At 49.1% G+C, this 15,300-nt stretch overlaps 3 protein-coding genes across 3 annotated transcripts; 1 reads left to right on the top strand and 2 right to left on the bottom strand.

Moving 5' to 3' along the window:
• The first annotated feature begins 6,577 nt into the window (after positions 1-6,577).
• On the top strand, positions 6,578-9,995 carry LOC117216075. The gene is made up of 5 exons (XM_033462597.1): positions 6,578-7,099; positions 7,227-7,352; positions 7,430-7,637; positions 7,815-9,907; positions 9,990-9,995. Exons 1-5 carry the CDS (start codon positions 6,578-6,580, stop codon positions 9,993-9,995), a joined length of 2,955 nt encoding a protein of 984 aa, XP_033318488.1.
• Positions 9,996-11,439: 1,444 nt separating this feature from the next.
• Positions 11,440-13,695, bottom strand: LOC117216074. The gene is made up of 2 exons (XM_033462596.1): positions 13,585-13,695; positions 11,440-13,335 (listed from the first exon to the last, which is right to left on the bottom strand). Exons 1-2 carry the CDS (start codon positions 13,693-13,695, stop codon positions 11,440-11,442), a joined length of 2,007 nt encoding a protein of 668 aa, XP_033318487.1.
• Positions 13,696-14,501: 806 nt separating this feature from the next.
• Positions 14,502-15,245, bottom strand: LOC117216073. Its single transcript, XM_033462595.1, has one exon. The coding sequence runs from the start codon at positions 15,243-15,245 to the stop codon at positions 14,502-14,504; it is 744 nt and encodes a 247-aa protein (XP_033318486.1).
• Between the last annotated feature and the right edge of the window lie 55 nt (positions 15,246-15,300).

The raw sequence follows: 15,300 nt of genomic DNA, 5'->3' as shown, positions 1-15,300 counted from the left end.
AGTCCCATCCAGGACAGCAACAAGGTCAACGTCGAGTCGAAACCTACTGTAAAGGCTTCGAAATCCACTGTGAACAAACCATCCAGGGGCAGTGTTTCTCCGGCCAATACTTACACGATGGACGTCCAACACAACGTATCGACGTCCAATCATCTCTCTTACATCACGTCATCTGCACCACCCCAGATTAGAAACATTGCATCGGACAGTCACACTCCGAGACGTAACGTGAAGACTCCTCCTTCGCCACCTCAGACATGTGCTACGCCTGCAATTGGTCCTACTCAGAATAATTTCAGCATTATTAATACCATGACTAATCACTCAAATGGTGTCGGTAATTTACAGAACATTCTATCTGATCTCAACGATTCTCTACTGAGTTCACAGAGCGCCGTACCGAACTAGTCGCGTATCATAAACATCTCACTGGAGTCACCCGTGGCTCCAAAAACGCCAGTATACTCTCCAACACCAAGGCAAGTCACAGTCACGACGTCCAACAGTCATTCTCCACCGAGGATCATCACTAAGAGAATGCGATTCGAGCGGGTCATCGGGGGGAGTCCAGCCTCCCAATGAACCTCAAAACTCCGCACCGCGCTTGATGAATCTTCACAAAGCACCACCGATGTTCCCTTCAACGACACTTCCTGGGCCGAGGTGTTTAACGACACTTCCAGAAGCAAGATCCACGACACTTCCTGGGTCGTGAATTTCACCTGGAAATCGCTCGGCATCGACGAGGAAGACGGCGATCTAGACTACAAGGGAGACAACGTGCCATCCAGGCAACGGCCCTTCGGCCGCATCGCCAAGTTCACCCTGGGGACGACAGCATCATCCGGACGGCTGCTGTTCACACGGCAAGGAGCATCTTGGATCAAGGTGCCACGCAGCTCGTCCTACGCTCCTGGGCGAGTCAGACGCCGGACGCCTACGCAAAATAATAGTGAGTCAACAACTAGACGACGGGACGCCTTCTCAATTATACGGGATCTGAAAAGCCTCGCCACTCCGGCAATATCAGACGAATTAATCCGGACTCTCTGGGAAGGCCGACTCCCGGTGTACGTGCAACGCGTCCTAGCCGCCGTCCAAGATAAGAGGTCCGAAACTTTGACCGCGATCGCCGACAGCATCTACGAAATACGCCCGGAACTAAGACAGGTTGTTGCGGTCAGTACAGACCGAACCACGGCAGGAGGCAATCCAACAACGTACGGCGGCGGGGTGAACGATGCTACGGCTGCCGCCGTACACAGGCCGCCGATACAGGCGCAGGTAAGCGCGTTGACCATCGGGGGCCGCCGGCGACCATTCTCCAGCGCTAAATACCGTCGCCGTTGGCGATCCCGAAGCCCGTCACGGCAAGGTGGCTTATGCCTTTATCATGCGACGTACGGGGAACGCGCGAGAAATTGCACCGAGAAGTGCACTCACCGTGCACATGGAAATCGGGAAACGGAACCGGCCGTCCGTAAACGCGGCAAACGACGACGGTTTGATCTCCCGCTGCATTTTTGTTCTGGATAAAAACACGCGCATCTCGTACTTGGTGGACACCGGCGCAGACATCAGCGTCTACCCGCGCAGCAAAGTGCAGGGACCTGCGACGAAGAGCGAGTATGAGTTGTTCGCGGCTAATGGGGCACGAATTGCGACGAATGGTACAGTCGCGATCCACCTCAACCCGTCCCTCCGACGCGCCTTCAAGTTGTATTTTACAGTGGCTGACGTCCAGACACCTATCCTCGGCATGGATTTCCTGAGTCACTACGGGTTGCTCGTGGACCCACGGAACAAAAGATTAATCGACACGACGACCCAGTTATCATCAAAGGGGTACGCCGCCATAGACAACACGCCATCGGTGAAAACTATCTGCGGCGATTCGGTGTACCCCCAATTACTGGCGGAATACCCGGCCCTCACGCGTCCTCCGTCTTTCGGGAAGGAAAAGGCCCGACACGGTGTAGTACATCACATCGAAACTACGCCTGGCCCGCCGGTCTACAACAAACACCAACGCCTTGTACCGGACCGCCTCAAGCAGGTGAGAGCTGAATTTGAGTTGATGATAGAACAAGCCGTGATGCGCCCATCGAAAAGCCCTTGGGCATCACCCCTTCACGTTCTGCCCAAAAAGGATGGAAATTTGCGACCATGCGGCGACTACCGAACGTTAAATGTTCGCCCGATAAGCGTGCCACCACGGAATTTGCATCCCTGCTCAAGGAACAAATGGAGAAAGTCCGGCCTCAGCCTGTGACACAACACAGGGAAAAGAAATTATTCACTTTCCGCGAATTGGAGTCTTCTCCCTACGTATTCCTGCGACACGACGCAATTAGAGGCCCTTTACAGCCGCCTTACGATGGACCGTTTAGAGTAACGGGAAGAGGCGAGAAAATGTACACCATCAATGTTAACAATCGCGATATATAAGTTTCCGTCGACCGGCTTAAGCCAGCATTTGTAGTATCAGAGGATCTCGACGCGAAAACCGCCGAAACCCGTGACATACTTATTCCACTAGAACAAATGAACGCTCGCAATGAAAGCGACGTGAATAGCGACAACGAAGGAAACACTAGTAATAGGTATGTTACACGGTCAAGCGAAAGAGTCCGTTTTCCTGACTGGTTACAGGCAGGTTTCGGCTAGGCATCACAAAAGATTACCCACGGGGACTTTCTCGGCAAAGGCAATAAAACGTTATCACTGGTAGGGGGGTGATGTAGCGGCACAAGAGTTAGAATTAGCTGCATACCGTGTTGTTGTTTTGCTTCGGAGTATCAAGACCGTTAGGTCACAGGTATTGCAAGGAGTTATGAACTCCGGGCAGAACAATGGTGCCGCTACATGTAACCGTAAAACAAGACGAATTTGTATCTTTTGACCTCCTTCTGACGATTATGACTAAACGAACGTGATCGCAAACGATTCAGTATAAATTGTGACTAAACGTCTGTATAGATATCGTTTCGCGACAAGATCTGTTTTCAATACACTAACGAGTACACATATTGGTAGTCTCATTATTCGATCCCGTACAGCTCTTATTAAGGAAGATAGACGCCTGTGACAGTATTCAGCATGGCCAACTTTGAACAGGGCAAATTGATAAGCCAGAGTAACTCACATACAAATTTTTTTTTTTTTACGTGGAGAAATCCTCATGGACTCTCCGCTGTTGCAGTAATTGCGTAACAGCAGAGTAGTGTCGGACTCTTACCGACTGAAACTCCACGATGACCACCCGACGCGTATGACAGGGATGCTCCAGGATTCTCTTATGAATTAACTTCAGTTGCACCCCCTTCACGCGTTCTCTAGTTCTAGCCAGTCCTAATATTTCCTGAATATTGAATTGGCGTTAGGGGGGGCCATTACCCCTAGCGAAGTCTCTCCTTATTGATATTCAGTGGAGGCTTGTCTTGTGTGCCTCGACAACTCGCATACAACCTGGTGGTACAAGCTATGAAAACACTTTTCGGGACATGAGAAGACACATTAGCACAGATAACGTACAAAAGGTATTAGAGCCCACCAAATAAGATTTGCTACAATTCGCTGTAGTTCGTCACAATAAGCCTATGAGTATCGCGTGTCAAACGATTTTCGAATTAGTTGATGCTTGGATGTTCAAGATACGGAAGCGCGGAGTGATGAGACGTTTATGTACAACTTGATCATGGTGCAACCCATTCATCAGCCAGAAAACTTCATGCACGATTTTCTAAAAAGAAAGACATTTCCCTCCGTCTTTATGCCGTACCAATCCTCTCTCGTCGTTCCTTATCTCATACAGAGACAGGCCAAATAATGTTGCCGATGACGGCCAACAGCCTGGGTACATGTACGGGTCTCTTGCCTGCGACAGAATTTCGTTATGTGTAGTATGCGGGGCAGAAAAGCATTTTTGCCATTAATATGAACTAGAAGATTGCAGAAAAACTGTAAACATTTTCCAAATTTTATTAATTTCATTTCATTTCTTAAAGTCTACAAAACTGCTAATCAACATTAAGCAAATATACAAAATCTTGACGTACAGTATAATGGAGCGAATATTAGAAACGATACTACTAAATCTACAAGCTAAAATGTACTATACAAATTTTCTTCAAACTATAAAACATACAAAGTATATATTTCTGAAAATTAAAAATATCGGATCAAACACTCTTCGAACATACCTCGAACGCTCATTATTACGTATATTACCAAACCAATACATATAATATAATATATAAACCAAACCAATGAAAGGCGCAGAGACTGGAGAACATGCGGTCCTCGAGCGTGCAGTACGCTTCAGCATCGTTGCAAACACCAACTCCCTCCGCTTGTCCCAATGCCATCTCGAACGGTGAGACTGCAAACAAAAAATATACATATATACATCAAGATAGTAATGCGATTTCTATTCCTGCAGCACTGACGTAACACACGGTGCTCCATAATCGCTCGAGATTTCATATAGTTGTTGAAATCTCTACGCATTTGGTAGATAAAACGTTGCGAGAAATCCTCTTGTCAAAGTAGTCACAGTTAGGTCTTCCAAACCTAATCGCTTGCATTTTTCCCGCTACCTCAGCGTTGTAACGGTACTTTTATTTCTGCCAACTTAGACATGAAATCGTCTAAACTGCTCAATTCAGGACACGATGACTCTTCTTCCTGGGGATTCTGTTGAGACGATCCCGGATTTTCCGTGTCTTCACCATTGTAGAGTTCATAATTTGTATAATTTACCTTCTTCAAGCGTCTCTCCGCGAACGATCGAAACATTTTGGTCCTTCGAGCCGGATCACGTGCCAGTGAAGAGTGCACTTACCAGTGACCACACAGTGCCACGTGACTTTATCAAAACCAGCAGCGGGAGCAGGAGCTTCCACCACAGCGAAACCAGTGACGTCAGGCGCGTCATCTTCGAAGAAACACATCCCATTGGCAAGGGAACGCAACCACGCAGCCTTCCGTCGCAGCTGGACAATCATCAACGCAACGAATTTCACAACTTAACAATACAACCGAACGAGTGGCCGTCGGGAAGGAACAAGGCGTTCCTCACCAAACATACACGCGACCTCACGCAGCACGACAGTAAGGTAAGCTCGTTCCTTATTTCGACCATCTCCTATCCTCGGCAACGATGACGAGCGAAGACCAACTCATCTCCCTGCGTCGGAGACGAGGCTATTGTAGCGGCCGATTCACATACTTATCGAACCGACTGGACGAGTACGAGCAATCCGACAGTCAGCAAAACTCCTTATTAACGAATTACGAGAAACAACTGACCGAAGTTGCGAGTCAATTCGAAGCGATCCAACTCGAATTAGAAGTATTAGACGAGGAGGAACAAGCACGCGGCTTCGAAATAAGGGACCAGTACGTCGCGGTAGACACAAGGCTACAAAATCTTCTGAGGAACGCGCAAACAGCTTCGCCGTCGACATCCATAAACCTTCCAACCTGTGCATCATCCGCAAGTTTAAATCCGATATCCATTAAATTACCAGATCTTCGGCTCCCTACTTTTGACGGAAGCTTAGAAAAATGGAACACGTTTTATGATACCTTTTCCTCCACAAGCGATAAAAATCCTAGTCTCACTGACATACAAAAATTCCATTACCTGCAGTCCGCCCTGCAAGGAGAAGCAGCCGATTGTTTAAACGCGTTACCCCTTAGTAATGTAAACTACAGTCAGGCTATAGCCGTTCTCAAGGAGAGTTTTGAATGTACACGATACACAGCTTTCAGTCACTGCATGGCAATAATTGATTATCCAAGGATAACCAAGGAATCTCCAACGGAATTAAGGCGCTTAGTCCACACATTTAAACAACACATATATGCATTGAACAAATTAGGAGAATCCTACCTCGATACCAGTGCTACGCTCAACAGCCTCATCCTCTCGAAAATACCACTAAGTATCCAAAAGCAATGGGAAATGACGCTGCCCAATAACGAGGTGCCTCCGTACATTCATTTACTAAACTTCCTAGAGAGATTAGCACGAAGCTCCAGACCGATCACCAGGGTCAGACAAACAAGAGAATCACCGGAACAAACTACTCCGGTCCGTCAACGCGCATCACGAGGGCATGCACTTACGGCGACATAGGTTACTCCAACATGCCCCACCTGTCAAGGACCACACCCCATTTGGAGATGTGACACCTTCAAAACCAAATCCCTTCGCGAACGCATTCGGGAGGTCAAAAGAGCATCACTATGCCCCAACTGCCTCGAGAAAGGGCACACAACGAAGCATTGTTTCGCAAGATCATGTCGCGTATGCGGAGAACGACATCATACAATGCTGCATAGGACAAAACGCCATTCAGGGTCTCGTTCCAGCACGTCCAGCCCGAAATCTTCCCCATCAAATAGCCGATCCACAACACCTTCTTTGCCGCCCTACGTATCACCCACTCGTCGCAAAAAGCACACAACAGACCACAGATCGGAAACACCACGAACAGCCGCGTCTCCAAGTCCACCGCCCAGTGACAAACGAACACACAACCAATGACGCCGACGATCGACGACTCCGTTGATGACCGAACATATCAGACCAATAGCATCCGAATTACTGTCCAATGATCTAGTCATCACAGCGCAGATTAACATTTTGAATGATAAACAGCAACCAATCCGTCGTCGAGCGTTGCTCGACACCGGATCCAGTATGAATTTCATTACCGAGGAATTAGCAAAATCGCTAAAGATAAGGCAAAACAAATGTTCGGTCCCGATCGGAGCTCTAGATACCTTGACAACGACTTCTAAGCGACACATCACGACCACGATCACTTCCACTGACGGTACATACACGCGGACATTAACGTTCCTTGTCATTCCAACCATATCAACCTTCATTCCCAGCGAACCCATCGATCGTTCGACACTTGAGATACCAAAAAGTCTCAAATTGGCCGATCCACGATTTCATTTACCAGCTCCGATAGATGTACTACTAAGCTCAGGTTCAACACTCGCGTCGATGTGTGTGGGACAAGTCAACCTCACGCAGCCAGACGAGCCTGGACTGCGTCTGCAAAAGACGCGATTCGGATGGGTAATCGGGGGGAGTCCAACTTCCCAAACCGCGACAAACATATTTCACACATCCACGACGACCGTACAAGCAGACCTCGCGCGGTTTTGGGAAATCGATGAAGGACCCTCAATTAAACATATCTCAGAGGCAGATCGACGATACGAAGAACACTTCCAAGCCCACACCCGACGCACCAGCGAAGGACGATACATCGTCGCTCTACCTTTCAACGATCAGCTTCAGTCACTCGGATCCTCTAAAACGCTGGCGAGTAAACGACTCGCCTCACTCAATCGCCGATTCCAGCACGACAAACGCTTCGAATCAGAATATCGAACGGTAATACAGGAATACCTGGCGTTGGGACACATGACGAAGGTCAATGACAACCACTCCGACGACAACGGATACTATTTACCCCATCATGGCGTGACCAAAGCATCGAGTCAAACCACCAAACTCCGTGTAGTTTTCGACGGATCGGCACCAAGCACTACCGGAACCTCCCTAAACGATACACTTCACACAGGACCCAAGTTACAGGAAGATTTATTTTGTATATTAATTAGATTCCGCGCTCATCAATACGTACTCACTGGCGACATCGAGAAAATGTATCGGCAATTCCTCGTACGACCAGAGGATCGGAAATATCAAAGGATATTATGGCGCAGCGCGAGTGGAGAAACAGAAACATATGAGCTTAACACTGTAACGTTCGGTTTATCCGCAGCACCGTATCTAGCTATTCGGTGCCTCAAGCAACTGGCAGAGGACGAAGGACATCGATTTCCACGTGCAGCACAGGTACTGCAGCGGGATTTCTACGTCGACGACGCTCTCACCGGAGCTGAAACGAAGGACGAAGCCCTCACGCTCAGAACAGAACTCACCAATTTACTTCAACTGGCCGGCTTAAACATACGAAAATGGGCGTCAAACGATAATGACTTATTACACGGACTTTCCTTAGAAGAAACAAATCACCAACATTTTTTGGGCGACTCGCAAACCTTGAAGACGCTGGGGGTGTTTTGGAATTCATCCGACGACTCTATTCTTTACTCGGTCGAAGTCAAACCCACGCCCTCCCGAGTCACGAAACGAATCATCAGCTCGGAGATTGCAAAAATTTACGATCCGCTCGGTCTGCTCGCACCGGTGATTGTTCGGGCCAAGATGCTACTTCAACGAATATGGTCGTCGAAAATCGATTGGGATGAATCACTTCCGATCGAGTTACATATAGAGTGGGAAAGGTACTATGCCCAATTACCCTTATTAAACAACGTCAGGTTCCCACGCAAGGCAATAATCGAGTCCGCAATAGAAATTGAACTGCATGGTTTCTGCGATGCCAGCGAAAAGGCTTACGGAGCCTGTGTTTATCTCCGAACCCTTAACACCAACGGCCGTGTTTGGACCCAACTTTTAACCGCAAAATCGAAAGTCGCCCCCCTCAAGTGCCAGACCATTCCTCGGCTCGAGCTGAGCGGAGCACTCCTTCTTACGTCCCTGATGTCGACAGTACAACAAGCCCTATCACATAAAATTACTCGAACTATCTATTGGACCGATTCCACTATCGTCCTCCATTGGCTCAATACATCACCTCACACCCTTAAAACATTCGTCGCTAACAGAGTCTCCGAAATTCAAACAAAAACCAGCATCCGCGATTGGCGCCACGTTCCTACCGACGACAATCCCGCGGACTTAATATCACGCGGCCAAACACCCGAAGAGTTTCTGCGCCCAACCATCTGGCAGCACGGTCCTGCATGGCTCTACCAGTCGGAAGGCTATTGGCCGACATGGGATCTAACACCGCAAATTGAACTACCGGAGCAGAAAGGGGCGATTTGTCTGTCCGCAAACCCCTCCGATTACAGTTTGTTGCAAAGGTATTCATCCTGGCCCAAGTTGATACGAATCATAGCTCGTTGCCTCCGTTGGAAACAGAAAAAGAACCGAGCGGCACCCCTAACCGTTACCGAATTACGCATAACGCACAATAAGCTGATAAAATTGTTGCAAAACATCCATCTCTCCGAGGAAATTCGTACACTCCAAAAAGATCGGAACGCGGCGATAAAGGGTAAGCTCACGCGACTCAATCCATTCATAGACAAGGAAGGAATATTGCGAGTCGGGGGTCGACTCAGTCATTCGTCGATGACCTTCGCCCAGAAACATCCCATAGTATTACCTAAGTCATCCGTTACAACACGCATCATAGAACACGAGCACAAGATCCACATGCACTCCGGAACGCAGGCTACATTATACGCAGTAAGACAAAGATACTGGCCCGTCGACGGTCGAAGTCAAGTATGGCGGGCGATCAAAGGCTGCGTCCGCTGCTGCCGCGCTCAACCACCGCCGGTAGAATACGTGATGGGTAATCTGCCGGAGGCGCGAGTAACGGAATCTCGCCCATTCACAAACGTCGGCGTCGATTACTGCGGGCCGTTCCACATCAAAGAAAAACGAGATCGTAACCGTCGTCAGATAAAGGTATACGTAGCCATTTTCGTATGCCTAGCAATTAAAGCGGTACACATCGAGCTTGTTGACGATCTCACTAGCGAAGCCTTCATCGCCGCTCTTCGCAGATTTATCGCTCGACGAGGGTATTGCTCCACCATCCATTCTGATAACGGCACCAACTTCAGAGGAGCAAGCAACGAATTACGAGAGCTTCATGATTTATTACAATCGGACGATCACAAAGAAAAAGTAACCGCATTTTTAGCCGACAAACAAATCGAATGGCGCTTCATTCCCCCTCATTCACCGCATTTCGGTGGGCTATGGGAAGCAGCGGTGAAGTCATTTAAACGCCACCTCAGGCGTGTAGCCGGCAACGAGTTACTCACCTCTGAACAATTGAATACTCTTATCATAGAAATAGAAGCAGTCCTCAATTCCCGCCCGCTAACTCTTATCTCCACCGATCCAAATGATCTCCTAGTCCTCACTCCCGGACATTTCCTCATTGGCGATTCACTAATGTGCTTACGTGATCGAGATTTCAGAGACATTCCATCGAACCGACTCTCCAGCATATCCAACAGCTTAAACAGCATTTTTGGAACCGCTGGCATAAGGAGTATTTGAACGAGCTAACCAACCGCAATAAGTGGAGCAAGGGTGGACACGGCATCCAAAAGGGCACAATCGTCATCCTCAGAGAGGACAACGTTCCCTCCATGCATTGGCCTCTGGGCCGAGTTATCAAGGTTCATCCAGGCGCCGATGGTGTCATCCGGACAGCTACAGTTCAGACGGCAAAGAGCGTTTTGGATCGGGCCGTCAAAAGGCTTGTCCCACTGCCAATTCAACCCGATTTAGAGAAACCCGAAAAACTAGCCACCGAGACGAACTAAGATGGGAACTTCAACCTAACTTGATCGGTACCCTCTCAACGGGGGGAGAATGTTACGCCATGCGGCTTACCATAGATCATATTCTTAACTGTCGTTCGCGGCACTATAATGTCGCAGATGGATCGTCGCGGCTGCCCGGCAAACAAACATTGTAGTGGCAAGCGCATGGTTCATTAAGCAGGGCGACCTCCAGAAACGTCGATTCGTGGCCGTTATTTTACCTCGCGTAAAAGAATGTGGCGTGGTCCGAACGTAGTGGGGGTCGCCTTCCATAAAAAGCGGGAAAAATCGAAAGGCGAGCAGAACTCTTCGAGAAGCCGAACCATCAACACATCTCTTATATCGCGCATTACTTAACAAGCAAAACGCAGTTACATTTCTTTTTGTTGTTCTCTTTATGTCTTCCTAGTTGATAATTTGTTAAAATAAACGTTAATTTATTTGTGTTAATTCTGTGGAATTCATTGAACTACCCTTATTATCCTAATCGAAATAAGGGAATCGATCAGTTCGTGGCGTCGATTATTTAATCGTAACGGGAACTTACAACTCTCGTTGACGTGATATCTCGCGATCGCGTCTCTCCGCGAACGATCGAAACAACCATCGTGGTGGATAGATGACTGTGAGCGTGAGAAAAACCTAGCTTGTTTTATTACAGGGCTATTCGGATTTTCCTAATGGGTGCATACCCGCTTTCTCCGTGTTTTAAGTGCGACTAATAAACCCAAGGACCTCTCTAAAAACCGACTGTGTCTCGAGAATATTTTTAAGCTTTAGAAATTCTTCAAGACAAACGGGTTGAAGACACAGGGCGAAACAATACAGGGAAATGAAAGTTATGGTGGGTCCTTAAGTTTATTGAGGATCGAAGTGACGTTACGCAGGTCGGTTGTTGTCCGGTCGCCCGGGCTGGCGTGCAGATGTTTTAGGCGGCGTAACATCCTCCCCCCGTTGAGAGGGCACCGATCAAATTCTGGCTGTGGAGTCAGGTGTGTCGTTGGTGACCTCCTTCGCTCCGTGTGGACGTTCGGCCTCGTCTGGATCTGGGTGGATGGGCAAGGGGACCAGTCTTTTGACACCGCAGTCGAGGATGCTTGTTGCCGCCTGCGCGGTAGCGGTCCGGATGATTCCGTCGGCTCCTGGATGGATCTTGATTACGCGGCCCAAAGGCCACTGCATAGAGGGTACGTTATCCTCCCTGAGGATTACTACGGTGCCTTCACGAATGTTATGTTTGCCCTTGTCCCATTTGTTGCGGCGGGTTAGCTCATTTAGGTATTCTCGATACCATCTGCTCCAGCAGTGCTGCTTAATCTGGTGAATGCGCTGCCAACTGGATAGCCGGCCTGATGGAACTGTCCTGAAATCACGCTCCCGTAAACTGGTTAGTGTGTCACCGATCAGAAAATGTCCGGGAGTGAGGACAGGAGGATCTTTCGGATCGGATGAGATGGGAGTCAGTGGGCGTGAATTGAGAATGGCTTCAATTTCGATCACAAGGGTGTTGAGGTGCTCAAAGGTCAGGAGCTCCGTGCCGACCACGCGGATGAGATGGCGATTGAACGCTTTAACCGCGGCTTCCCATAAGCCGCCAAAATGTGGTGAGTTCGGAGGATTAAAACGCCATTGTATTTGTCGGTCGGCGAGAAAATTCTGTACCCTATCCTGGTGGTCGTCGGACTGCAATAGGGTCCGGAGTTCTTGCAGCTGCCGATTAGCCCCGACGAAATTGGTGCCTTTGTCGGTGAGGATCGTTGCGCAGTATCCTCGCCGCGAGATGAAACGGCGTAGCGCGGCCAAGAAGGCGTCGGTGGTTAGGTCGCTGACTAACTCTACGTGGACCGCCTTTGTCGCCAGACAAACGAATATGGCGGCGTACGTCTTGATTTTACGTCGGTTGCGGTCCCTCCTCTCCTTGATGTAGAATGGGCCGCAGTAGTCGATTCCGACGTTCGTGAACGGCCGCGATTCGGTAATACGCGCCTCTGGCAAATCACCCATCAAGTAATCCACTGGTGGAGGGTTGGCTCTGCAGCATCGGACGCACCTTCTGAGAGTGCGCCATACCTGGCTACGACCGTCGATCGGCCAATAGCGCAGTCTCACCGCGTATAGTGTAGCTTGTGTCCCTGTGTGATGATTGTTCCGGTGCTCTTGCTCTATAATTAGCTCTGTCACCGGGGATTTCGGTAGGATGATCGGGTGTTTTTGGCTGAAGGGTATGGCGGAGTTGGTTAGTCGTCCTCTTACCCGGAGTAGCCCATCTTCGTCGAGGAAGGGGTTTAATGGCTGTAGTTTCCCTCCAACATCCTCGCTTCGATTTTTCTGGAGGATCCGAATTTCAGGCGCGAAACGACTGGATTGTAATATTTTTATTAGTCTGTTGTGCCCTGCAGTCAGTTCGTCTGTGGTGAGATGGGCAGATAGGTGTTGCTTATGTCTCCATCGAAGACACCGGGCGACGATTCTTATTAGTCTTGGCCAAGACGAGTAACGATGGAGGAGTGTGTTGTCGCTAATATTCGTCCTCAGACAGATCGTCTTCTTTTGCTCCGGGAGGTCGACTACCGGTGTCGGGCTCCAGACCGGCCAATAGTTTTCGCTTTGCAGGAGCCACCTTGGATCGTTTTTCCAAATGGACGGACATAGGAATTCCTTGGGCGTCTGGCCTCGGGAGATGAGATCCGCTGGATTATCGTCGGTAGGCACATGACGCCAGTCGGAGGTATTGGTCTTGATCTGTATCTCAGCGACTCGATTCGCCACAAATGTTTTCAAGGTGTGCGACGAAGACCTGATCCAATGGAGCACGATGGTGGAGTCAGTCCAGTATACTATCCGCGATATCTTGGTCGCCAGGGCCTGTCGTATTGACGAAATCAAGAACGTCAAAATAAGTTAATTCGAGCTTAATTCGAGACGTGGTATGGACAGCGATTTGAGCGGCGCTACCTTCGACCGCGCCGTGAGGAGTCGAGTCCAAATATTGTTCTTTCGGTCCGTCGTCCGCACGTAGACGCACGCCCCATATGCCCTTTCGCTAGCGTCACAGAATCCGCGTAGCTCAATTTTCGTTGCGGATTCAATGATGGTCTTCCGAGGGAACCTTACCACATTTAACAACGGCAATTGGGTGTGGTATTTGATCCATTCTGTGTGTACGTCTGTCGGAAGGGATTCGTCTCGATCTACCTTCAATGTCCAGACTTGTTGCAAAATCATTTTTGCTCTAACGATTACCGGCGCGAGCAATCCTAGTGGATCATAGATTTGTGCGATGACTGAACTGATTGATCGCTTTGTGACTCGGGAAGTGTCACTGATCGTCTTGACCGAATAGAGTATGGCATCGTCGGCTGAATCCCAAAAGACGCCGAGTGTTTTTAACGTGGATGACTCACCGAGATGTAATTTCTGGTTGGTGTCTTCTTCAGGTAGCCCTCGTAGCAGATCCCGATCGTTTGATGCCCATTTGCGGATATTTAGACCGGCTAGCTTAAGTAATTTCGTGAGATCATTCCTGACTGATAAGGCTTCGTCCTTCGTATCGGCTCCGGTCAACGCATCGTCGACATAGAAGTCTCGCCGCAGGATCTGCGCTGCTCTCGGAAATCAAGGTCCCTCGTCTTCTGCCAACTGTTTGAGACATCGGATGGCCAGATACGGGGCTGCGGATAGACCGAACGTTACGGTGTTGAGTCGGTATGTTTCGATCTCTCCGTTGTCGGCACGCCACAGAATCTTTTGATAAGGACGATCTTCTGGACGTAGGATGAATTGACGGTACATTTTCTCGATGTCGCCGGTAAGGACATATTGAAATGACCGGAATCTCAATAGGATGTTTCTCAGGTCTTCTTGTAATTTCGGGTCCGTATGAAGGGCGTCGTTTAGAGACACTCCCGTGGTACTTGATGCTGAGCCGTCGAACACAACCCGGAGCTTGGTGGTGTCGCTCGATTCCTTGATCACGCCGTGATGTGGTAAATAATATCCGTAGCCGGTGGCGTGATCCGTGTTGATCTTCGTCATTGACCCAAGTCTAAATATTCTTGGATCACAGCACTATACGCGGTTTCATATTGTTTGTCGCGTTGGAATCGACGATGAAGAGAGGCGAGCCTGCTCATTGCAGCGGCCTTCGATGACCCTAGTGAGGAAAGCTTTTCGTTGAATGATAATGCAACGATGTATCTGCCTTCCTTGGTTCGTCGGACATGGTTTCGGAAATGTTCTTCACATAGTCGTTCAGATTCCGAAAGATGAGTAGTGGCCGGTCCCTCGTCGATCTCCCAAAACCGTGCGAGGTCCTCTTGCAGAGCCGTTGTGGTTGCGTGGAACGTATTTATCGCGGTTTGGGACGTTGGACTCCCCCCGATTATCCAGCCGAACCGTGTTTTTTGTAGACGTAGTTCAGGTTCGCCTGGTTGCGCCAGATTGACCTGCCCGATGCACAGCGACGCAAATGTTGATCCGGTACTAAGCAAGACATCGATCGGGGCTGGGCAATGGAATTGTGGATCGGCTAATTGAATATTTCTGGGTAATCCCAGACTCGAGGGGTCGATGGGCTCGCTTGGTATGAAAGTCGACATGGCCGGGATAACAAGAAATCTCAATGTTTTCTTATACTTGCCGTCCGTCGACGTGATTGTGGCCGTGGTGTATCGTTTTGCCGTTGTGCTCAAATTGTCGAGGGCTCCGATCTGGATCGCACATCTCCTTTGTTTTATACCGAGGGAATTCGCGAGCTTGTCGGTCATGAAGTTCATGCTCGTCCCAGTGTCGAGTAAGGCTCGGGCTCGGATTGGTTGTGCCTGTTTGTTC

This window comes from Bombus bifarius, unplaced genomic scaffold (assembly GCF_011952205.1).
Source record: "Bombus bifarius isolate JDL3187 unplaced genomic scaffold, Bbif_JDL3187 scf7180000010117_frag, whole genome shotgun sequence".
Lineage (NCBI taxonomy): Eukaryota > Metazoa > Arthropoda > Insecta > Hymenoptera > Apidae > Bombus > Bombus bifarius.
This window is presented reverse-complemented; position numbering and strand designations above follow the sequence as displayed.

Coding starts and splice junctions, on each gene's coding strand:
- LOC117216075 (XM_033462597.1), top strand. CDS start 6,578: ATGACCGAACATATCAGACCAATAGCATCCGAATTACTGTCCAATGAT. Junction 7,100..7,226: donor AAAAGACGCGATTCGGATGG/GTAATCGGGGGG, acceptor AACATATCTCAG/AGGCAGATCGACGATACGAA. Junction 7,353..7,429: donor ATCCTCTAAAACGCTGGCGA/GTAAACGACTCG, acceptor ACGGTAATACAG/GAATACCTGGCGTTGGGACA.
- LOC117216074 (XM_033462596.1), bottom strand. CDS start 13,695: ATGATTTTGCAACAAGTCTGGACATTGAAGGTAGATCGAGACGAATCC. Junction 13,336..13,584: donor AATTGCCGTTGTTAAATGTG/GTAAGGTTCCCT, acceptor TCAATACGACAG/GCCCTGGCGACCAAGATATC.
- LOC117216073 (XM_033462595.1), bottom strand. CDS start 15,245: ATGAACTTCATGACCGACAAGCTCGCGAATTCCCTCGGTATAAAACAA.